General features: G+C 28.8%; 2 protein-coding genes across 4 annotated transcripts in view; both read right to left on the reverse strand.

Moving 5' to 3' along the window:
• Positions 1–23661, reverse strand: part of LOC107071515 (uncharacterized) — a 96758-nt gene extending 73097 nt beyond the window's left edge. Inside the window, exon 1 of the mRNA XM_089171516.1 lies at positions 23531–23661. The gene's annotated coding sequence lies outside the window, so the exon portion shown is untranslated. The remainder of the gene's footprint in view (positions 1–23530) is intronic.
• The window catches only part of LOC107071490 (uncharacterized), a 75220-nt gene that overhangs the window by 47720 nt on the left and 520 nt on the right, over positions 1–26980 (reverse strand). For 2 of the 3 annotated variants that reach the window (XR_001476458.2, XM_015330524.2), the window contains exons 2-6: positions 23847–24135; positions 20999–21361; positions 19213–19540; positions 16532–16645; positions 8118–8228 (exon numbers count right to left, since the gene is read on the reverse strand). Coding sequence is in view for 1 of the 3 variants with exons in the window: in XM_015330524.2 (XP_015186010.2) it covers positions 8118–8228; positions 16532–16645; positions 19213–19540; positions 20999–21361; positions 23847–24135 (1205 nt within the window). In the remaining 2 variants the exon portion in view is untranslated. Of the gene's footprint in view, positions 1–8117; positions 8229–16531; positions 16646–19212; positions 19541–20998; positions 21362–23846; positions 24136–25205; positions 25354–26980 lie in introns of those variants that run through there. The other variant, XR_016176225.1, reaches the window with a different exon arrangement.

Here is a 26980-nt window from a genome sequence, read left to right on the forward strand (position 1 = left end):
TAATTTAGAATTATAGATGGCACTGTATTACAATTCAATTATTCCGTTATATTCAGAATTACATTTGAACATAACTAATCTTCCTTTTATGCCTAATTTGAATTCCCAAAAATATATTAATGAATATTAATTTGAATATTCTGCATTGAATAGTTTAGAATAGTTTAGAATTATATAGATGGTGCTGTATACAATTCAATTATTCCGTTATATTCAGAATTATTACATGTGAGCATAACTAACCTTACTTTTTATCATTTTTTCGTGTATTATTATTTTATGTAGGTCTACCGGAAAGTTCTGTCCATTCTGATAAACACCGGTTCAATTTTTAGTCTTTAGGAATAAAACATTTTTCAAAAAAGCAATATACAAATTGTCATCATACTATGATAAGAAATTATAAATAATGATAATTGATAAATAATGATCAATTAACACGTTCCGTGCCACGTGTACCACCGGTGGTACACTTATTTATTTGATGTACTCAAAATACATGTTTATAACAAATTTAATTGTATAAAAAAATTCTACTAATAAAATAATATAAACGTAATATAAAATAAAGCACATAAGAATTTGTTTAATTGTTATATTTACAATAATTAATAATTACATGTAATGATTGCTTTTGTTCAGGTAAAAAGGGTTTGGCACGGAACGTGTTAAAGAAGTATGAAAATTTATTACTTTTGTTTTATTCTAAAAATGAACAGAACTTTCTGGTAGATCCAATAATTCATTCTAATTACGAGAATATTTTGTGTGTTTTTATAATTTACAAAATAGTTTAGAAACTCATTAAATTAACATTTTAATTATTATTGATGTGACTCATCAACACATGGCCAGAGTATCCTATTTTAATATACATTTATTATATTATTGTATTATGTTAAAATCAACGTATAAGAAAGCCATAACAACGTGTGGCCAGGTGGGGGAGGCACTTAGTAGATATATAAACATATATATGTGCATTTACTCATACTTGAATCGAAGAAAAGTAACGCGTGTCTCGAGGATAACAAGAATCGAGTCGGCCACCACCCGCACACGCCTCCCTCCCTCCCACCCACCCACCATTCTAATGCTGTTCGTTACATACCGACGTTACATACGACGTTGTAGTTTTTTAGGTCAACAAAACTCGACAAGTCCAAGTCGCAGATTACTATTGCAGTTGCAGTTTCAGTTGTAGCTGCAGTTGTATCAATGTCAAAAGATTTGCTAGTCGCAAACTGCTGTTGCAGTTGCAGTTATATCATAGTCGAAAGATCTGTTACTCAAAATTGCAGTTGCAGTTGCAGTTGCAATTGTACCAAAGTCAAAATATCAGCAAGTCGCAATTACAGTTGCAGTAGCAGTTGCAGTTGTATCAAAGTCGAAAGATTGGCAAATCGCAATTGTATTTACAGTTACAGTTGTATCAAAATTGAAAAATTGGCAAATCAGCAAATCGTAATTGCAGTTGCAGTTGTACCAAAATCGAAAATTCGAAAAATCGGCAAATCGCAATTACAGTTGCAGCTGCAATGCAGTTGTACCAAAATTGAAAAATCGGTAAATCGCAATTACAGTTGCAGTTGCAATGCAGTTGTACCAAAGTCAAAAGATCGGCTAGTCACAAACTGCTGTTGTAGTTGCAGTTATATCATAGTCGAAAGATCTGCTACTCAAAATTGCAGTTGCAGTTTCAGTTGCAGTTGCAATTGTACCAAAGTCAAAATATCAGCAAGTCGCAATTATAGTTGCAGTAGCAGTTGCAGTAGTATCAAAGTCGAAAGATTGGTAAATCGCAATTGTACTTGCAGTTACAGTTGTATCAAAATCGAAAAATTGGCAAATCAGCAGATCGTAATGGCAGTTGCAGTTGTACCAAAATCGAAAATTCGAAAAATCGGCAAATCGCAATTACAGTTGCAGTTGCAATGCAGTTGTACCAAAATTGAAAAATCGGTAAATCGCAATTATAGTTGCAGTTGCAATGCAGTTGTACCAAAGTCAAAAGATCGGCTAGTCGCAATTACAGTTGCAGTAGCAGTTGCAGTTGTACCAAAGTCGAAAGATTGGCAAATCGCAATTGTACTTGCAGTTGCAGTTGTATCAAAATCGAAAAATCGGCAATTCGGCAAATCACCATTGCAGTTGCAGTTGTATCAAAGTCAAAAGAAAGACACGCGAAATAAAAAACGAGACCGAGACGCGTTTTCTCTTTTTAATACTCTCTCTTTCTCTCTCTCTCTCTCTCTCTCACACCCATTATCTTGATTACTGATTATCTTTTATTTGAATTTATTATTAAAAAAAAAAAAAAAAAAAAAGAAGAAAAAATGAACAGAATTATCCAAGCGAGCTTACCTCGTTCCACGCGAACCCCATGAGGCGCGCGTTGTCCTTGAGAACACATATAACGAGGATGAAAAAGGACCGCGTTGACGGTGGGTGCCGGTTGACATCGGCGTTTTTCACCGACCGAGTCCTCCTACTCCTACAATCTTGTTTTTTTTTTCTTGTTCCTTTTCTCTTTTACTTTTTTTTACAGTCCCTTTCAACTAAATTTTCTTCATCAAATTTCAAAATCCTTTCTTTCTTTCTATCTCTCTTAAACTAACTTTATTTAACTTTCTTTTTTTTTCCCCCCGAATAAAAAGAAAACAATTTGACGATAATAGAAAAATACGAAAGAACAAAAATCGTGGTGTTGATAAGTGTGCGTTAACGCACAATAAAGATTTGTCCAAGTCTATTAATTGTAGATTTTGAATAAACCAAAAAACAAAAATACAACAAAAAATAATAAGAAATATCACAATTGAAAAGACGAGATGCGCGCTCGCCTGACGTTCAGGCAAGACTGAAGGGGAGACCGAAGTCCAAGTCGTTGGAACCTCTCTCTTTCTCTTTTTCTCTCTCTCTCTCTCTTTTTCTCATTCTCTTTCTCTTTCTCTTCGTACCTGTGGAGAAACACCGCCCGTTCTTTCTATTTCGAATGTAATATGTTCGCACGTACCGAGTACGCGTTTGTTACGTTTGCATACAAAATTTATCTACTACTATATGTATAATGTATACACATACACTTACTACTAAATATATATCTAGACGCATACTTATACAGGATGTTCAAAAAAAATACCATTCAATATTGTTAAGCTTTTAGTAAACGTAGGTTTGTAAAAAGATACGAAGCTTCTGTAAAAATGTGATTGGTTGTTGACATATGTAGAAAATGTTCTGTAAATATCGAAAATTCAGTTAATAAGATTTTTAAGGTTAAGGTTAGTATGCATTTTTATTTATGTTAATATATAAATGTATCTTATATGTATATCATATAAATATCGAATGATATTATTTGAGAACACCTTGTATAATAATTTGTGTTTGTCCTTTGTGTCATAGCCTACTCACCTAAACACCCACAAAGTCTTCACAAACCTATCTCCTGTCCGTCTACCCACATAACTCGTTAAACCACCCACTCGATTTCTATACTTTGAGATATCATATTCTCGGATGGCCCTGAGAAATAACTATAATAAAGTATATGGGAGACATGGGGTATTTCCCATAATGCATCTGTATTGTGTTTAGAATATTTTCACGAAAGAGAATAATTTCAATAGAAAACAAAACAAAAAATAAAGTACATTTTTTTAAAAAGATTATATTCCTGTGTCAACTATTGCAACCTTTAAAGGAAGAAGGACATTGGCTAACGTAGGCATACATTGGTTGGCTTTTTTTTTTTTATACACGTTGCAAAGTCACGTTGCAAACAGACATTTAAGCTTTATTATATTCAAATATACGTGCATTTAATGCCCTAAAGTATATACATTCTACTATGTACGACCCACGTTTTATATATACGTATATACATGTATATAATATAAGAAGATTGTAGAGTAGTATGTACTCTATCGTGGATAACACATACAAATGCAAGAAATAAGTTCTAGAACAATTATTTCTTTTTATATATTATAAAGATAATCTAATCTTTGTGTTTTCTTTTTTTCTGTTATACAGAGATAAGAGTGATATTATTAGGACCTTGAATAAGTTCTCGCTGTTTCATCAAAGATGGCAATAGCAGTACTCCGTGCTTGAAATTTCTAATAGTAACGTACTTGCAAGGAAGTATACTGTATCTAACCTAAAATTTCAGTGTATGATAGTTTACTTTAACGTAAACAAAGTAATTTTTTATTAGTTTTAAAAATGTCTACTTTTGTGCCAACTAAAGTGTATTTGCGGGGAATTTTATTGTACTACTTCGTTCAAAAGAAATCGGCAGCTGAAGCACATAGAATTCTTGTTGAGACTTATGGTGACAATGCTTTGTCGGGTACGACATGCAGAGACTGGTTTCAAAGCTTCAAAAATAATGATTTTGAACTTGAGGATAAAGAGCGTTATGGTGCACCAAAAAAATGTCAAGACAGAGAATTGGAGGAATTACTCGATGAAGACCGATCTCCTTACCGAAAACATTACAAGTTGATGAGTCAACTGTTTCAAAACGTTTAAAAATGGTACGAATGATCCAGAAGCAAGGACATTGGGTGCCATATGAATTGAAGCCAAGAGACATCGTACGGCGTTTTGTTATGTGTGAACTACTGCTTCAATGGCAGAAAAGAAAAGGTTTTTTGCACCGTATCATGACTGACGATGAAAAATGAATACACTATGATAATCCTAAGCGTAGAAAATCATGGGGTAAGCCTAGCCATGCATCAACATCGTCCGCAAAACCAAATATCCATGGTTCGAAGCTTCTTCTCTGTATTGGGTGGGATCAGCAGGGTATAATTTATTATGAGCTGCTCAAACCGAATGAGACTATCATGGAGGATCGCTATCGACTTCAATTGATGCGTTTGAGTCGAGCTCTAAAAGAAAAATGGCCGCTATACGAGAAGAGACACGACAAAGTGATTTTGTTACATGACAACGTCCGGCCTCATGTTGCAAAACCAGAGAAAACCTACCTGGAAACGCTTCGATGGGAAGTTCTACCCCACCCGCTGTATTCACCTGACATAGCTTCTTCTGATTTTCACCTATTCCGTTCGATGGCACATGGCTTAGCTGACCAGCGTTTTCATTCTTACGAAGAAACTAAAAAATGGGTTGATTCTTGGATAACCTCAAAAGACATGTCGTTTTTCCAACGCGGAATTCATATACTGTCAGAAAGATGGGAGAAAGTGGTCTCTAATGATTGGCAATACTTTCAATAAAACATTTTTATTCCTTATATTTTAAATAAAGTTTTGATTTTTGAAGTTTGAAAAAAACAGCGAAATCTTATTCAAGGTCCTAATACATTATTTTGAAAATGTATCTATCAACGAACAATTGATTATATAAACATTTGTATAAAAGTAAATTATGTGTTTTTATTTTGAAAATGTTGTAAATACCATTTTTGTAGATTAATTCACCAGTTAACTGGTGAAAGTGAAATCCGATGTGTGTCGCACAAATCGACCAATCACGAGCATATTCGTTAAACACAGAATAAGTAAGTGTCCCATACAACTGTTTTCACGTATTTGCAATAATCTGACAAAACAATATTTCAAACAAAAGTTGATCTGTTTTTGATTGACTATACATTGCAATAAAAATAAATTTATAATAATTTTTTGTTTAATGTTTTTTAAGGCTTCCTTTATCTTTTTTTAAATGACACCCTATATTTTTGATTTTACAGTATTATAACCCGTATTAATACGAATGCCACGAACTAGCACCATTCCAAAATAGAAATTTAAAATTTTTTTACTTTATTTGTATTATTTTTGCGTTTTTCCTTTATTTTGTAATATTTATTAAAAATTTTTCATATTTTTTATTTGTTTATTTTATCAAAATATTCTAAACATCGTGAAATTTAAGAATATGCTTCATTTTCTTCAAAAACTACAATTTAAATAGCCAATGGTAATTACTTCATACGCCTGACGAATATACTCGTCATGACCCAGAATCCTGCTTACTTTTCATGACGAGTATGTTCGTGAAATTCAGTTAACTGGTTAAACAATAATCGCAAAATGTGTATGGTAATGTTGTTTCCTTTTGTTTACGGTAAATGTGCGGCCTTAAGTTGGGTCGGGTCGGGTCGAGACGAGCTCACGGCGAATGAATTCTCGATGGAAGATGTGCAGGGGAACTGTGTGAGGGGAACTTTAGCTGTTTCCTTCTTTATCGCGTGCGTATACACCTCTAATGTCTAACGGTTCCGTTCTAAGAACGAGCAACTTCCTGAGGCACTACTAGCGTTAAGAAAAACGTCGAGATGTAACAATGCCGGTGACCCAACATACACACATACACACATATACACATGCATACATACATACATACAAACGCGCGCACTCTCATCACTTTTTCCTCATTCCGATTAATTTGAACCGTTTATTTTTAAAAAAGGGCCCAACTCTATTAATCTTTGAATCGGAGACAGGTATTGAAGGGTTTGAATTGGATTAATGCACTTTCCAAATTGTAATAATTAGAATATGGTTTCTTATGTTGGTTGTTTAGGTTGTCCTGAAAATTTCTTCCTTTTTTTTATGACAAGTTGCACAATATTGTATGTGTAATATTTTGTATTACATGTTATTTTATTAAATAATATTGTTTCTACTCTATATTACCTTTTTCTTTACTGTATATTATTCAACATAAAAAATATTGTGTTTAAATATAATTACTAAAATATATATATATTATATTATATATTATATTATATTATATTATATTATATTATATTATATTATATTATTATATTATTATATATTATATATATATAAATTTATTTATATATACAATAATTATAATTATATTAATATTAATTCATATATGTATAATATGTATATTAAATATTCTTCTTCTTCTTCTTCTATATTAAATATTATTTTATTAAATATATTATTATAATATTAATCTTTATATATATATATATATATCTATATATATATATATATATTTCTTCTGTGCACGTTTATGTAATTGATCTCCTCCTAAACGACTGGACCGATTTTAATGAAATTTTGTGTGTGTCTTAAGGTGGATTTGATAATGGTTTTGCGTTACAATTCGGTCCAATTTAAGTTGTTTATTTAATTAATTTTAATATTTATAAATTGTTATATGCGAAAAGTTTATAGGTTAAAGTTAGTCGATATTCGAGTTATAGAAAATATTCCAGTCGATAATCGAAGTTATTCGATTCCAGTTTGTAAATCGTGTGCTAATTAAAATATTACATTAAGATCTAATTAATGTTTGAAGAGTTTTGAAGTGTGCATAAAAAATTATACATTTTGCAAATTTAGTGCGGAATTGAAGCGAATATTTTATATAATTTTTTATTAAATTTACACGTTTGTAAAAAATTCAATTCTTTATATGTCATGAACTCCTCCTAGAGACGGCTGGACCGATTTTAAAAGTTTATAGGTTGAAGTTAGTCGATATTTTTTGTTGATATTATACTTTTCGATATATTCGATATATTTCTCTTATCGTTTTCTTCGTGTTATTATTGTGTTACAAAAAATCGTGTGCTAATTGAAATATTACATTATGATCTTATTAGTGTTTTAAGAAGTTACTCAATTGACACTGTTGTCAAGATTTAGAAAATCGGTGCTTTTCTCACGGCCAATTTATATATTGCGTGTTTCAGGGTTGGAAAATCATCGAATTTGTTTGTGTATACTCCTGAAGGATCAACCAAAAATATTGTACATCCAATGGCATTACGATAAATTAAATTTTTGCTTTAACTTTTTCAACTTTTATTAAAATAATTTTAAGTGAATAATAATTAGACTTCATTGAACAGTTTAAAATTATATTAAACGAACGTATCAATCTGATTCTAAAGAAGTTTTCACGTCAAAAAAGTCACAGCAACGCGTGGCCGGAGGGGGCACCCCTAGTATTATATATAATTATATTAATTAAATATAATTATTTAATAAAAAAAAACAAAAAAAAGAAGAAAAACTTTTGGGACTATCTAATATCACATAGAAACACAATAAAATACAAATACAAATAAAAATACAAATAATAAATCAACTCACCGATGATGATTCGTCTTTTTGGTGCATCTTTCTTTGTTTCCGGGAGTTCTCAGTTTGAAGTAACTTCGAAAGCTTCTCGATCTCGCGACTCTTTCCTCGCATTTCGTCCATCTACGATTAAAAAGAAAAAGAAAAGATAATATAAGAGTAAAATATCTGAGTGCGTGAATGCGTGAGTGCGTGAGTGCGTGCGTGCGTGCGTGTATTTGTATGGTCGAGAAAGGATCGATACACCTCGCATGGCGAAAGTTGCAAAAAGTAAAATGAAACACGATTCGATCTCCTTCTGTTGCTTTCTGTTTGCTCTTACACACTTGTAAGTAAGAAATAAGAAAATAAAACACACAAAGAGAGAGAAAGAGAGAGAGAAAGAGAGAGAGAGAGAGAGAGAGAGAATTGGTCCCTTTCGTGTACCGCTTTCGAGAAGCTCTCACCAAGAGAACAGTTCTGGTCCCTCTGGAGGGGCCTTCTTTTTACCTTCACCTTAGCAACGCGCGAATTTCGAACTTGTATCATCGAACGCCCTATTCCTCCGAAATATGCATTCATGTGGTAGGAAATAAAACCGATGTGCGTTGCACGTTTATGGGCTTCCTTACGATAACGAGTAAAACGACTTCCATTAAAGTGAAGTGCCCTCAAAGTAGCAAAGAGTAGTAGTAGTATCCTTTAGATACTCTAAAGTAAACTTGGTGAGAGTTCCCCCTCCCCACCCTCCAACCCAACTCCTGTATGACGATTACGATTCAATCGGAAATTCGACGAATTTTTATTCATTCCATTCATTCTTTTCAATGTATCCTTGTAATTTGTTTTTTTTTCATCATAAATTGTGAAATCATTGAATTTATTTTATTATATATATATATATATATATATATATATATATATATATATTAGGTCCACCGGAAAATTCTGTCCGTTGAAACAAACATTAGTTCAATTTTTCATATTAGGGGTAAGGCCCCATTCCTTCAAATGGAATATAAAAAATTGCCACCATGTTGGGAAGAGTTCAAAAGAAATTAAATTAATTATTTGTTCAAATTATGAATAATTTATTATTTTATTTAATTTTTCAAATAGACAGAATTTTCCAGTAGATCTACATATATAATTATATTTATTTATTTTATATATATATATTAATATATATTTTTATAAATATATTTAAAAAATATATATTTTTAATAAAATCATATATTTAATAAAATTATATATATTTAATTAAATATTAATAAAATAATATTCAATATATATATTATAATATATAATTAATAAAATGAAGGAAATAAATTATCTATAAATTTACATTCATATTAATATCAATATCAATCGGTGAAGCAGGTTACTTTCCAAAAAAAATATGAATTACTATTTAATTATACGTAATAAAATAAGTAATGCATATTCTATTAAATTGGTTCATAAGTATGTTCTATTCTTTCTAATTAAAAGTACGAAAATACAGTTCAAACCGTACGAATTTATTGGATAATCGGATACAACGTATTATATACAATATTATGAATTAAATGTAAATATGTCTTCATAGCTCAGATGGTAGAGCGCTCGTTCGGCAAGCGGAAGGTCCTGGGTTCGAGTCCCAGTCTAGACAACCAAAGCCCGAATTATGCAATAGTTTTATCAAGGAATCTATTATTATATTGGTAAGAAGTTCTTTCCTTCTTCCTCTTCGATACCATCATCTTTGAAAAAATTCAGATACACTTGCAAAAAAAGACCAATGCGAGTTGTGTGTATTTCAGAGATTTCCAGGAAGTTTGTTAGTAACAATATCAATATAATAATGCCAATTCCTCGATAAAATATTTGAATAATTTGGTCCAAAAGTTGTTCTTAGGTAGCTCAGATGGACAGAGCATTCGCCCGAAAATAAAGCGAGTGGTGTTGGAAGACTCTTTTTTTGGGCGAGATTACGTTTTTCTAACCAAATGATTTCATAAATTGTATGCTTGAATTAAATAAATAAATATATGCTAATAAATAAAAAGAATTATTTTTGTGAAAAAATAAAATAGTCATTCGATTAAAACTTAATTCAATATTATTACAGTTAAATGAATATTTTTCGTTTGACGATTATACACATCATCGTGTTGATTCGACAAAATATTTTGGGTACACAGTTTTCAATGAAAACAACGCATACTAATTGGTTAGAAGAATTTTATGTAGCATGCATTTTAAAGAATAAATATTTAATATATCTAATGACTCTCTGAAAAATATTCAAACTAACCACATTTCTTCATAATTCGATTATTTATAAAGCAATCCCTTGAAATGTTGTTTTCAACAATAAGTCATTTATCAATCTTTTTAGACATATATTATTTATTTTACATATTTATTAAATTTCTCTAATAAAAAAAATTATGTTAAATAAATATAAGGTATTGCAAAATTTGAAAGTACCAAAAACGAATTCTGGTAGCGTTTTATTAAATAGAATTGGAAATTTGATATTCAGTAATAGCACTGTAAATAAAAATCTTTATAACGTATTTAAAAGAAATTGAATTGGAAGAATCGTTAATATGAGTATTTGTAATAGTTTGAAGTTTCAGAAAGACAACAAGCAACCCAAACACAATTACATTTGTAAGACTTTTTTTTAAATAGTTCTATTCAATAGACTGTATTACAATTATTTATTTCTAGTCATACTCATCGTACTTTAATACTGTTTACTAATTATTGTATGATTTAAATAGGAAATGTGAAAGATTATTTTTCTCTCCACTACTAAATGAAAAATGAAATACCAAAAAATTGGAGAAAATCTAACAATAGAATATTTGTTAATTTTGTTGAAAAATTTTGTTTTGTAAGGAATGAACCGTATCAAATTTTCTATAAGACATCAATGAATGAGAATGAAAATTTGAAAATTCTGGATTTATTACCACATCGTGGTAGACCAAGAAAGTTCGAAAATATTGCATTAAAATCACTATATAAAAATATTAGACAAATTACAACAGCAAAATTGAAGAACACATTGGACCTACTACGATTTATACGATATAATAATTTAATATTCTTTTTATGGATAGATAATTTAACTATACAATAGCGCTTCAAACGGCAATTAAAATTAAGGAAACAAATTATCTATTAGATTCACATTAATATCAATATTAATCGGTGATGCAGGTTACTTAAAAAAAATATGGATTACCATTTAATTATACGTAATAAAATAAGTAATGCATATTCTATTAGATTGGTTCATAAGTATGTTCTATTCTTCTAATTAAAAGTACGAAAATACAGTTCAAACCGTACGAATTTATTGGATAATCGGATACAACGTATTATATACAATATTATGAGTTAAATGTAAATATGTCTTCATAGCTCAGATGGTAGAGCGCTCGTTCGGCAAGCGGAAGGTCCTGGGTTCGAGTCCCAGTCTAGACAACCGAAGCCCGAATTATGCAATAGTTTTATCTTCAGTCTGCCTATGCTTTATTGATAAGAAGTTCTTCCTACTTCCTCTTTGTAACCATCATCTTTGAAAAATTCTGACACACTTGTAAAAAAGAATCAATGCAAGTTGTGTGAATTTCAGAGATATTTCCAGGAAGTTTGTTAGTAACAGTATCAATATAGCAATGCAGACTGCGATAAAATAGTTGAATAATTTGGTCCAAAAGTTGTTCTTAGGTAGCTCAGATGGACAGAGCATTCGCCCGAAAATAAAAGCGAGTGGTGTGGTGGAAGACTCTTTTTTTTTTTGCGGAATTACGTTTTTCTAGCCAATTGATCTCATAAATTATATGCTTAAATTAAGTAAATAAATAAATGCTAAATTTAATTTTCTTATAAAATAATAATATTAAATATGAATATATTATAAATTTATTATAAATAATAAAATATTAAAATTATTATTATTATTTTTATTATTATTATATATTATTAATTTAATTTAATTTTTAAGATATTATTTATATTATATTTATATATATATATATATATATATATATATATATATATATATATATATAATATATTTATATATTTGAAAAGGACAAAATTTTGATTTACATAGAAGAATAATTATAACTTTCTTGACCTTTTTTTTTGTTCTTTGGTGTCCCTTTAATTGGTACTAATCCCTTCCGCTTCTATCATTTGGTACTTGGCCGAATGCCCGGCATTCGGATCCAGATCGAGTATTTACGTCAGCAATGCGGTAGGTATAATTCGCTTCCGACGAATGTCAATGCGATTTGTACAAGTACAATGCGTTCCGTGAACCATAGACTCATTTGTAAACGTCACAAATAGAAATAGAAAAATTAACAAAAGGTTTTACTACGACGGGATCATAAGAGTTCAAATATTTATGTATGTAAAATTAAACTGCACTTACGTAATATCTTTAAAATAAATTCGATGATTCTTCGATATTAAATTTACAAGTAAAATTATTTTTAACTGTATGTAATTATCTTTTCTTTATATTTTATGAGAATATAATAATAATAATAATAATAATAATAATAATATTATTATTATTATTATAGTTTCTATTTTTACTTTGATTTTATTCAAAAAACAAATATTTGAAAGTTCGAAAAAAGAAACTTGTTATTCTTGAAATTATTCTTAAGATTACAATATTATCTTATATGTTTGTTGAATGATAATAAAGTAGATATATCTCTAGTTAGGTATAGTTTCAATCGAATTAAAACGGAAAATTAAATTGAATCAAGGTGGAGTACAGCATTGAAACGTTATAGTAAACTGATTAAAGTTGCTCGACGATGTAGAAAGGCAAGTAATATAGATGGGGAATAATTTTATTAAAGAACATAGCTCGTTGCATTTCCCTCGGTTAATTTATTTTTCCCATATATTGTTTTCTCTTTAGACTCAGAAAGTTTTGCGTTTTAAACGAGATAGAAATTTATCAAGGAAAATGAATGAATGGGGGTCTTGTTTTATGCATTTGTAATTTCGTAACGTGCGACACATTTTTACACACCATATATATATAGAGAGAGAGAGAATATCTATATACAGTGGGTGTAGAAAGTACTCATACACCGATCAATTTTCGTAAATGAAAAGATTGCAATTCGCAAATAATAACATTAAAAGACCAATGGAGTACTGGAATCGAGTTAGTTTTACAGACGGAAGTAAATTTCATAATTTTGGATCTGATAGACACTGCACTGTATGAAAGAAAAAAGATGAACAGCCGAAACAAGAAAACTTGCGACCCACAGTGAAACACTGTGGAGGTTCTGTACTTGTTTGGGACTGTATGAGTGCAGCTGGTTTTGGCACGACCATGATACCCTTCATTTCGCAACAAAATTACCTACAGTACTAGCGGATTTATCAATAGTTCAATTATTTTTAAGATGTTCGACTATTTTGATAGCACTTATCTTTGGATTCTGTTTTATCATTCTTGTGATAATTCGTCCAGTGCACTGATTCATTTTCCGTGGACGTCCATTTTTTGAGTTATTTTTCAGTTTCTTTCTTAATCCACACCTATCAATGATACTTTGTACAGTAGATCGAGGTCTGTTTAGAATTCGCGATATTTCTAATAAACTTTTACATTGATTATGTAAATTAATAATTATTTTTCTTTCTTCTATCGTTGTTTCCACACGTTTTCGTCCAATTTTCCAACAATAATTTTCGATCTTAAAAAATTTTGAGCTTAACTGATGCCGATTACGCTCACAAACATACTGACGAAGTCAATTATAACTGGAAAGCAATCACGTGATGTGTTTACATTATGATTTATTAGGAGGACCGAAAAGTAATGTCGTTACTACGCATGTCAAATTATTTCTAATATTTTAAATCAAAAAACCGATTGATGATTTTTATCGTTACGATATTAAAAATTTGCTTAGCAGATAGAAAAAGGTTGTTGATAACGTAATTAATTAATTTAGTCAATTAATTTAATTATTGATTAATAATAAAAACTTGTAAAAGAGCCTCGTAAAAGAGCCTCGCAAACGAGCCTCGTAAAAGAGGCTCAATACAAATTATTTTGTATCGTCTTCTAATATTTAGTTTTGTATTACATTGTGTGTTGAAATTGAATGAAACTATTTTGTATCGTATTTTAATATTTCATTTTGTATTACATTGTGTTGAAATTTACTTTTATTATTTTGTATCGTATTGTAATATTTCATTTTGTATTACATTGTATTGAAATTGAATGAAATTATTTTGTATCGTATTTTAATATTTCATTTTATATTACATTGTATTGAAATTAAATGAAATTATTTTGTATCGTCTTCTAATATTTCATTTTGTATTACATTGTATTGAAATTATTTTGTATCGTCTTCTAATATTTCATTTTGTATTACATTGTATTGAAATTGAGTTTTATTATTTTGTATCGTCATCTAATATTTAATTTTGTATTACATTGTATTGAAATTGAATTTTATTATTTTGTATCGTCTTCTAATATTTAATCTTGTATTACATTGTATTGAAATTGAATGAAATTATTTTGTATCGTCATTTAATATTTAATTTTGTATTACATTGTGTTAAAATTGAATGAAATTATTTTGTATCGTCTTCTAAAGGAGGGAGGCGGCAAGTTAGGCTATCTGCTACAAGAAAAATTCCGTTTTTACGTTTTCTTGTCTAAGAAAAGATTAAGGTTCCCACAAAGGACCGAAAAGACAGAAATCGAGTTCTGATAGGAGGAATGTGTAACATTATAAAAACTTATGATTAAATAATAATTTAATAATCAAACTAAGTCACAGCAACTTATGGTTACGCACAGCTAATATATACAAATAAAATAAAATAATATGTACAATTAATTACTCATAAAATATCATTCTACATAAATTAACGTTAGATACTAATTTTGTTCTTGAACGAGTTATTAAAATGAAGAAAAAAAGAAGCACCGTTGGTTAAAATAAATTGATCACGAAGACCAAAGACCATCGATGCAGTAGTACATCAAGGGTCTCGTTCTTATTACGAGAAGAATTATGAAAAACGTCTTTGATGGGTTGGCTCTCTCTCTCAACGAGTAGTGGCCATTCACAGAAATAATACTATACCCTTAACTATAAATAGCGTGGGAAATATTCGAAGATTTCGTATAATGGCAAAAGAGAGACCCCAACAAAACAAAATTGCTCGTCCTACTAACAACAAAATATTGTCCATCAAGATAATGTGGGTTATAGGATGAAAGAATGGTCAATAATTTTACCATCGATCCCAAACTAGACCTGGAGGGCACAATTTTTTAATAAGCACCTTCCGATTGAACGAATTTTTGCGTTCCTTGCAATTTCTGTTTCTTAATTCTCGTGAGAGAATTAGATTTTTATCTTTTCAAGCTCATCTTTTATTTATTTCTTTTTTTTTTTTTTTCATCTTCTCTTCCCTTTCATTCCCTTTTTTTGTGTGTGTATCGAAAATCGTAGTAGGACAAATCAAAAGAGTTCGATTATCATTATGAATGAAAGACAATTTACAATGAAAATTTGTATTATATTAAAATATTAAATATTTTTTTAATTAATATAATATATTTGTTATTTTATATTTAAAATATTATTAATTTATATATTTAATATTTTACATTTAAAATATTATTAATTTATATATTTAATATTTTACATTTAAAATATAATTAATTTATATATTTAATATTTTATATTTAAAATATTTTTTTTATTAATTTATATATTTAATATTTTATATTTAAAAAATATTATTTATTTATATATTAATTATTTTATATTTAAAAAATATTATTTATTTATATATTTAATGTTTTTTATTTAATATTTTATAATTAAAATATTATTAATTTATATATTTAATATTTTATAATTAAAATATTATTAATTTATATATTTAATATTTTATATTTAATATTTTATATTTAAAATATTATTTATTTATATATTTAATATTTTATATTTAAAATATTATTTATTTATATATTTAATATTTTATATTTAAAATATTATTTATTTATATATTTAATATTTTATAATTAAAATATTATTAATTTATATATTTAATATTTTATATTTATAATATAATTTATTTGTATATTTAATATTTTATATTTAAAATATTTTTTTTATCAATTTATATATTTAATATTTTATATTTAATATTTTATATTTAAAATATTATTTATTTGTATATTTAATATTTTATATTTATTATTTTATATTTAAAATATTGTTTATTTATATATTTAATATTTTATATTAAAAATATTATTAATTTATATATTTAAAATTTTGAATTAATATAATATAACAATTAAATATTAAAATATTGATTTTATATTTCTCTAAAATATAATAAAATTTATTTATTTGTAAACTCACCATTTTAATCGTTTCGCTTCTCAAAGATTTTCGTAATGCAGCGAGTTCGGCCTCATGATTCTCATGTTGAATCCGTAATTCGGCCGCTCGAGCTTTTTCAGCATCTGTTGCGATCTAAATGAAAATGTTTCAATCATCAAAAATTACGAGAAGATAAACAAGTTAATAGAATTTGAAAATGTTTTTAAATATAACGCCTGTGTGTGTGTGTGTTTGTGTGTGTGTTGTTAATTCGTGTAAAACCGTGACTAGGCAGACAGAGTCACACTCGTTCTGTTAATACGCGTGCGTACACACGTCTGAATACTACAGAAATAACTTGACCGTACTTGAGGTCATCTCATGGTACGTAAATTACAACTACGGTCAATGTATTATTATATCAAAATATTTATTACAATTTTATTTTGTATTATATTGAAATATTTAGCAGAATTTTATTTATCATTGTAGAAAAATTTATGAATTGTTATTTAAATAAATATTTTGTGTTATTGTATTTTCGATTTAAATGAATTATAGTTTTAGTAAATGATGTTTAAAGGTAACCCTATAAACATTTTTTGTTAAACACTGCAAAATTATTTTCTATGTGTTTAAAAAGCACTACTAGTGTGATTACTAATACAATTAATGTATTATTATATCCAAATATTTATTCTAATTTTATTTTGTATTATATCAAAATGTTTAAACTCTAATTTTATTTATTATTATAGAAAAAATAATGAATTGTTTTTAAAATAAATATTTTATCTTATTGTATATTCGATTCAAATGAAATATGGTTTTGGTAAACAATGTTTAAAGGTGTCTCCCACTGAGATTTTTAACACTAGATTTACGGATGTTTTGTTCATTATTTTTTAATGACGTAATAACATTGTTTGAATAAAGGATTGAGTAAAGGAATTGAACTAATATTTACGTATATTTCATTACGTAACTAAAAACCAATAAGTTTTCAAAAAATAGTATTTAAATTTTATAAATATATAAAATAATCAAATGTTCAATGAGTCAAATTGGCTCAATTCGTAAATCTAGTGTTAAATATTTTTAAACATTTTTTGGTAAATAATGCAAAATTGTTTCTTATCTGTTTAAAAGGCACCACTAGTGTGATTACAAGTACAATCAACGTATTATTATATTAAAATATTTATTCTAATTTTATTTTGTATTATATTGAAATATTTATTAGAATTTTGTTTATCATTGTAGAAAAAGTAATGAATTGTTTTTTAAATAAATATTTTATGTTATTGTATTTTCGATTTAAATGAAATATAGTTTTAGTAAACGATGTTTAAGGGTGTCTCCCACCAACATTTTTAAATATTTTTAAACATTTTTTGTTAAATGATGCAAAATTATTTCTTATCTGTTTAAACGAGACCACTAGTGTGATTACAAGTACAGTTAACGTTTAATTATATCAAAATATTTATTTAAATTTTATTTATCATTGTAGAAAAAGTATTGAATTATTATTACAATTAAATAAATATTTTTATTATTATATTAAAATATTTAAAATATTCAATATTCAAAAATTATATTATATTTTAGTTATTTCAATAAATAACGATGTTATTGTATATTCGATTTAAATGAAATATAGTTTTAGTAAACGATGTTTAACCCTTTGAGTGGTGAATACTTTTCATTAAAATGTTTTATAAGAACGGAATAATTTATTATTAACTAGATTCTAATAATAAATTATTTTTAATAATTAAAGTCTTTATCTGAATATAATTTAATTAATTAATATAAACATTATACTATTTTACATTAATATTAACAAACATGTATATGCGACGATAGATCACTCTTGTCATTAGTAATTTTTACCAAACGCATATAAGCGTCCATAGAACTCTAAGGGTTAAAAGTGCCCCGACAAAACTTTTTGAAACATTTTTAAATATTTTTTATTAAACAATGCAAAATTATTTCCTATCTGTTTAAAAAGCACCGTGAAATGTTGAAATCACAGTGTAAAAACTTATTTTTTGGGGAGGCCTTGGAAGATTGCGAATAACTCGCTTAATTTTCAATATTTTGATCCAAAAATTTTATCATATATTCATTACATATCTAAGAATATTTCCTTAAAAAATTAAAACATTCCATGCAGTAGTTTCATTTTAAAAAAATTCCGAAAAACCACCCTTTTTTTGCAAGCAGTCACACTAGTGGTGCCCTTTATTGTAATTTAAGTTAGTCATTAAAAATATAACAATATTTCGATATTGTTTATCAATATTTAAATAATTTTATTATAAAATGAACCAAGAACAGTAAATTAAATTCCAAAATTCAATTGATTATTACTTTCAATTCTAACAAAATGATTTCTTAGTGCGGTCACACTTGTAAGTGCCCCTTAACCTTTTAACGCACAGTTTTTTTTTTTATAAAAACAGGCAAAAAAAATGAATTGTTTCTTATGTAAAAAAAACATAATTTAGAATATTGTCTTAGCAAAAAAATATAAAAAAATACAAAATTAATAAAAATTTTTCTAGCAGCATAAAATACAATGCCGCTCGAATTATCTCGAGTGTGCAACTTAAGGGGTTAATCGATTAATTCATGAATAAAAATATTATTGTAAAGGATAATATGATAATTAATTATCATAATAATAATAATAATAATAAAAATTGACTTACGCGTAATTTCGTCTCGAGTTTATCGTTATTCGCGCGTAACGCGTGAATTTCATTTTGAAGGCGTCGGACCTCGGCACAAGTCGATCCATCGAGTTTGCAGGGGTGGGCAGCAACTTTTCCCTGTTGCAAATTCAAACTATCCAACTTGAGCTTTCTAATCGTATTTTCAGATTCGACGAGCCTCTTCTTCATTGCCGATATCTCACGTTTTCGATTATCTTCTTTTACGAGGTCCACCTTCGACGACGACGACGACGACGGCAACGACGACGACGACGACGGCAACGGCGACGTGCAATTCGATTCTGCCGAGCTGCCACGAGACAGTCTGAACAGAGATTGAGATAGAATGTATATGTATGAGTATGTGTGTATGTGTATGTGTTTGTTTGTGAGCGAGAGAAACTCATGGAATGAAAAAAAAGTACACAACCGAAATAAGGATGGAAGTTTGATGCTCGTGTCGCGTCGCTCACTCGCATGATTTTTCTTTTTTCTTTTTTTTGTTTCTTTTTCTTTTTCTTTGTATTATACTTTTCCTGCTTTCCACACCCCACCACCAAACCATTAACATCGTCATCCTTCTTTTTTATCTCTCCCGCGCTACTTCGTAAATTTTAACGTCTCTTCTATTCCGTAAGCTCACACACATTCGTATTTTTTAAACAATATTATTAAGATAAATTTTAATTTTTTTTATTTCTAGTAGGTTGGGAGTTATAACATCAATAATATTATAAATATTATTATTATATTATAATAATAATATATTAATATATTATTAATTATGTATATAATATTATAATATCCTAAGAGATTATCAAAGATTGTATAATAATTATATTTTTTAATATATTAATATATTTTAATTATATTATATATTATATTTTAATATTATATATGTTATATATATTATATATTATAATATTATTATTATATTATAATAATAATATATTAATATATTATTAATTATGTATATAATATTATAATATCCTAAGAGATTATTATCAAAGATTGTATAATAATTAGGATTAACTTTTATTTATATTATTATATAAATATATATAATAATAATTTATATATATTATTATAATTTTTATATATAATTATATTGTATAATAATTATATTTTTTAATATATTAATATATTTTAATTATATTATATATTATATTTTAATATTATATATGTTATACGTCCATAATTAAAAACTTAATATTAATATAATATTATATATTATAGTTAATTCATTAATTATAAATGATATTATATGTAATAAATAATATAATAATATATTATAATTAAATATTAATATATAAAAGTTAATATATTTATATATTTATGTGGAATTCGTGAAAAAAACTTGACCGAACGTTCCTTGGGACCGGGAGGATTCGAACCACGGATCTTTCGTTTTCTATTATGTAACTGCTTTTTTAACCAATTGAGCTATCCAGGATTAACCGAACAATTCTTTTAAGGAATGTCTAATAAGTTTAGCATAGAAACGCTCGTCCCACATATTTATATATATATATGTGTCATAGTTAGAATTTATTCATTAATTTTATCGATTTATAATATCTTTTATATTTATTATAAAAAAAAAACTGATATAAACTTTGATAATTAACGCGTGTTTAATTAAATCCAATAATAGATTATATAAACTGTTGTAAAAGTGACATTAAAAGCGACGAAGTATTAACCTTATTACCATAAGAAACCACGATAAATACCACGATGACATTTGAATAGATCGATCAAGTTCAACTCTTATAAAACTTACCTGGTCTTTAATTCCGAGATGATAAGTTGATACTTGGTAGCTTCTGTGGCCTTTGCTTCCCTAATGGCCGTTTCGATTTCTCTTTTGACTAACTTTGCTGCCCTTCTTTCCTCGTGCAATTCGGTTCTTGCATTAGCAAGATCCTCTCGTAATCTACGAGCACCTTCTTCGAGCCATTGGATAGTTTTTCTCAATCTAGAATACTCGTCTTTAACGTTATTATTCGAATTGACGAGTCTTCTTATTGATGTATCCTGTTCCTGTTTCTTTCTCTTTATGTTAACATTAACACAAGTAGTATCGTTTTCAATCTGTCTTTTTTCTTGGCATTCTCTTTCGTCTACCTTGTCTGGCAATCTTTTACTGTAATAATACGAACAAAATTATGTGTTTTATTTTATCTATTAAATATTCAGTTTGATTTGTTTGTTTATTAACCCTACGGCTACATTTGACAGACGAAGGTAGAAACACAGGAGAACGAACGCTATAGGCAATTTGTCATAAATTGTGTCCCCTAAAAATGTTACACAATACCAATACTTATTTCTGCCACTAGGGCGGTGTGGTGATCAGTGTGATTCTAGTGACGTCACTGAAAACCGTAGAGCATTGCCTCCGTGATTGCGTAATTGTAAAACAAAACAATACATACATGTAATCTTAGCAACTACAGCGCAACCTGGAATAAAACGTTATTGGTTCTATATTTTGGTGACACTTTTCAACAATGCGTTCGTTCTCCTGTGTTTCTATCTCCGTCATTTGACGTATTAGTACGTCATGCATTTGTTTAGGCAGAGATGTACAACATGACTTTCTAAAACCTCATTAAAACTTAACAAGGAGACTTTACAATGGAACACCAACGGATTTTATTGAAGTTTTGTATATCAGTAGTATATCGTGGTCAAATATTTTTGTCCATTGGCCTGACCAATTTTGAGAAAAAAGCTTTTGAAGTTTGCCTTTTTTTATATCCGTGTTATATTTTTTTTAAATGTAGACATTTATCTATTGACGCGTTAGGGTGAATAAACAAACATTACAAAAGAATGCTTATCAATTGTGAATTAACACTTTAGTTTGTTTTGTATAGGATACACTTTCATTCTTTAATTTATTGTAATTTGGCAATCTACTTTTCTTTTCTTTTCCTGTAAATAGTCCTTCCGATTCTCCATATTACTCCTATCCTTCTTCTACTTATTCCCTTATTTTTCCCTATGTATTATATTAAGTTTAGTTTTAAAGTCTTAAATAGGTTATGCGTGCTTCCTTTTTTATTGTACTTTTTTTTGGGAGCAACTCAAATATATAGTCATTGTTTAGCTTATATGCTTATAGAAAATTCTAGTCTAAAGACTGAACTTATCTTCTTTTATAGGGATTTGTATTAATTGTTTCTTTTAGCGAAATTAAATAAGTTACTGTTCATTTAGTTCCTCATTTAATTTTTATTTCAATAAAATGTAACTGAAAAGAATTATATTTCTAACTTTTTGTTCGTTGATAAGTCCGTAGGGTATTTCCGTTAAGTTCGTAGGGTATTTCCGATAAATCCGTAGGGTATTTCCGATAAGTCCGTAGGGTATTTTTAATTAGGCCTCGTAGAGTGTCTCGTAAACAAGCCTCGTAAACGAGTTTCTTCTATTTAAAATTTTTTCTATTTTATTGAAAAATTTATATAAATTCCCTAAATGCCTAAATATTATAATTAAAGAACATGTCTTTGGATATTTATGAGAAAAATACTCTAGAATATTTTGTATTTGTTGCATACCTACGTGCTTATCTCTGTTTATTCTTCTACCTTTCTATCGCTCCTACCTACAAACATTTCGAGTATCGAAAGAATACGTGTCCACGCTTTGTAGTATGCAGTCGCACACAAACACACACATATACAACCAGGAGCGATAACTACGAAGCATAGCATAAAGAGGAGACCGAGAATAGGAAAAACTGTATAGCTATATTCCGTCTCATTCTCTCGCAGGCTAAATCCTATATGTTTGTCTCTTTTTCTCTCATTATTTAGTATAGCAGCCGTTTCATAGCTTCGTTACATAGCTCCGTTTCTTTACTTTTCAGATCAGTCCCATTCTGAAGAAGTTTTCACTTTAAAAATATTTGACCACGATAATTCCTTAAAGGTATACTGCTAATATACCGAATCTCATTAAAATTGGTGCTCCAGTGTAAGGTCTCCTTGTAAGACGAGATTTAACTAGTCCATTATGGTTTATTTCAAAGTAGTACGTAATTTTTATACTTAATTAACTATATTTAATATTAATTTGAATTATTATAATATTTCAAAAAAGGATCATTGACATTAATACGATATGCGTTACCAATATGGCATTAACCCGTTATTAGGGATCCTATAGGAGGGACGCGCCATGTACATTGCTGGGGGACAGGAACTCGTGTAGTCATGTGATTAAGCGCGAATGATTCAAACGATAAGTTATAGGTTAGGTTATTACATTTATACTTGTAATTATTAAATGAGTAAATTAAACTTACACTTATAGAAAACTACTAAAAAAAAAAAACCAATTAAATATAAATAACACAATAAAAACTATAAGTATTCCAAACTTAAACTAACCACAGCCGTTAATACATACTAAAGATAAACATGGCTGCGCGATGCAACGGAAGCTGTCCCCTCACATTTTCAGCATAGCAATGTACATGGCGTGTCCCTCCTATAGGGTCCCTACCCGTTATCAATCCATTGGTAATGGGTTAATACAATATGTTATCATAAATAATTGTCATATACCTTTTCTTTGATTAGAAAAAATATAATAAATGTCACAAGAGACGTAATACTTACCTAAACTTCTTGTTCTCACGCTTAACCGTTCGTAAATTTTCATAATAATTGACGGGAAGAATATTGTTAGTATTATCGTAGCCATTGTCATCATCCTGTTCGTTGCGTCGTAGCGTCTTTTGGGGAATTACCGTGGCAGTTGCCGAAATATCCAATCGTCTTCGTTTTCTATTACACTGAAGACGTGGATCGTTGGGAATTATCATCGCGGAAAATTCCCCGTTCGTCGTTGAGTTAGTCGAATTGATCGATTTGACGGTGTCTCTCGCAGATAGGCTCGTCATCGTCTCTGAAAAATTAAGTTTTTACTTTAAAAAGTAAACACTAGTGTAACCGTTTGGAAAAAAGGTGATTTTTCGCAATGAAAAATATATGCTGGGTCACCCAATATATATATATTAGGGTAACTGGAAAGTAATGTCGTTTCTAAGCATATCAATTTTTAAATTTTAATCAAAACAGATTGATTTTTATTGATCCCATATTAACAATTTGTATAGTAGATAAAAATAAGTTATTGATAACAAAAATTGATTACTTTATTGATTAAAAATAAGAACTTGTTAGAAATTTATTCGTTTAAATTTGAGGTTAGAAAACGAAATTACTTTTTGATCCATCTAATAAATATATGTGCTTACACGTAGTATATTATTTTCTAATAACATTTGTTAGAAATATCGTAGAAAAGAAAAGTATAAGGAAGTGGAAGTTATTCAACATCGTTCACATAGGAATACAGGAACATCACGATTATGCGTACTGTAGTCAAATATACGATACAAACAAAAGTTACATTTTAATGATACAAAATTGTAAAGGTTGAAACAAGTAGCTGCGTAATGGGTTAACGTTTCAATTTTACTCTGGTAGAAAATTCACGTTTTACGAGCCAATTTGCGCATTAGCATATCATGCGTGTTATATTATATTATATAGGTTAAGTTTCATCTCGCGAACAATCATTTCATCGATGACACTTAGTAATTCGAGTTAGCCAATATCGAATGTAGTTTTATGGAATATCGTTTAAACATGTTCGCACTGCTACTGAATTACATATTCTGTGAACTGGTATATAAGAATGCAGGTGAAAACTTCTTTTCTCGTTTTCTTTGAAACAGTTAAGGAACACCACTAGTGACCTCTTGAAAAGAAGATGATTTTTCGGAAATTTTTTTAAAGAAAACTAATGCATGGAATGTTTCCATTTTTTAAGAAGATATTCGTGGATATGTAATGAATATATGACCAAATTTTTGGATGAAAATATTGAAAATTAAGCGAGTCATTTGCAATCTCTCAAGGCCCCAGAAAAAATAATTTCCAGGGGGCGCTAAGTAATATTTTGGTACTTGCGTATTAACGCCATCGCAGCAAAAATTCCGCTAATGCGCCAATAAAGAGCAATCTTGTTGTTTGCACACAGCAACCGTCAGGGTTGCGTCAGGATTTCGTCAGAATTTCGTCAGGGTTGCGTCAGGGATCGTCAGGGTTGCGTCAGGGTTTCGTCAGGGTTGCGTCAGTGATCGTCAGGGATCGTTAGAGTTGCGTCAGGGTTGCGTCACTGATCGTCAGGGATCGTCAGGAATCGTCAGGGTTGCGTCAGGGTTTCGTCAGGGTTGCGTCAGGGTTTCGTCAGGGTTTCGTCAGGGTTTCGTCAGTGTTTCGTCAGGGATCGTCAAGGTTGTATCAGGCATCGTCAGGGTTGCGTCAGGGTTGCGTCAGGGTTATGGCGACAGCATTAGGTGAAAGTAAAAAGAGACTGTATTAAATCTATGTTAAATTCTATTGCGGCTTACATTCCACTGAAATCTGATTGACTACTTCTTACAAATAAAATTTTTTGAATTCTAAGACTGTTTTGATTTTAAATAAAGTTTTTTATTTTATGATTTGTCGCAACAATTTAAGGTTTAGATTATCGTATTATCGGAATTTAGCTGCGGTTTTATTAATTCGTAAGTACCAATATTTTTCCTAGAAAGGTGGCGTTAGCACAAAAAAATCTGAGTTCCACTGATATATATTGTGGAAGTATGGCAAAAAAGAAAGAAAAACTAGTGATGTCTTTTAACCTGTTAACCTAGCGGGACGTATAAATACGTCAAACGTACAAAATTTAAGCGTTTTGTTATTTGAAAATGTCTATAAATCCATTTATCTATTAATATTAATATTGTCAAACTTATTTTTGTTATTTTTTAAGAGTAAATAAAGACTGGAAGCTTCAATAAGCATGTTTTTTGTATACACCAGTTATTTTGACTAGCGTGGTAAAAATACGTACACTAAAAATGGCGGTAAATCAAATGTTATCACTAAAGGTAGAAACTTTTGTATATTATATATAAATAAACTAAATAAATATATATTTATTTCATAGTCCTATTATTTATTTTAAACATAAAAAATAATAAATAATAAAGAAAACTGCATAATTAAAAAGACAATTATCCGGTTAACAGATTAAAGAAAGTAAATGAAATAACACACAAAACGTTATTAATTTTGAAACAATAGTAATCGTTGAAAATAAATCAACGTAGTATTGGTAAATAATTGAAACTTCCGTCTTTTTCTAACACAAACTACTATACAGCAAACTTTTGAAATAATAGCACTTTGTTATCGTGTAGCATCATCGATCCAGCGAGAACATCGATTCCCGGTGCCGGTACTGGTGCCGGTGCCTGTGCCGGTGCGTGAAACATACCAACCAACAACCTAGGCTCTTTATTGCACGTTCCGTTCATCGTGGTTTCAAACTGATACTGAACTCTACGTATATATGTATGAGAGAAAGAGAGAGAGAGATTATGTAGCTGTGGTGCTATGAATAGCACAGTGCTTTGGCCCGCATTGGTCGTGCCCCTTCCGTTCCGAGTCTCCATATTTTTTTTTCTTTTTTTTTTCTATTCAAGGAAAAATTGTTATACTTGTATTTTATTTGAAGCTAAAAAGCTTTTGCACAAGGAGACAGAAACTCCAAAATAGAAAGAAAAGACAGTGGAGGGTAGGGTTACAATGTATTGTTTCTCATATACATATGTATATATATATATATATATATATATATATATATATAAATACCTACACTTTCGATAGAGTTCTCATAGGCGCGGTTTTAAACT

The sequence above is a fragment of the Polistes dominula genome, unplaced genomic scaffold, assembly GCF_049000335.1.
Source record: "Polistes dominula isolate Pdom_NZ unplaced genomic scaffold, Pdom_raw_medaka contig_26, whole genome shotgun sequence".
Classification (NCBI taxonomy): domain Eukaryota; kingdom Metazoa; phylum Arthropoda; class Insecta; order Hymenoptera; family Vespidae; genus Polistes; species Polistes dominula.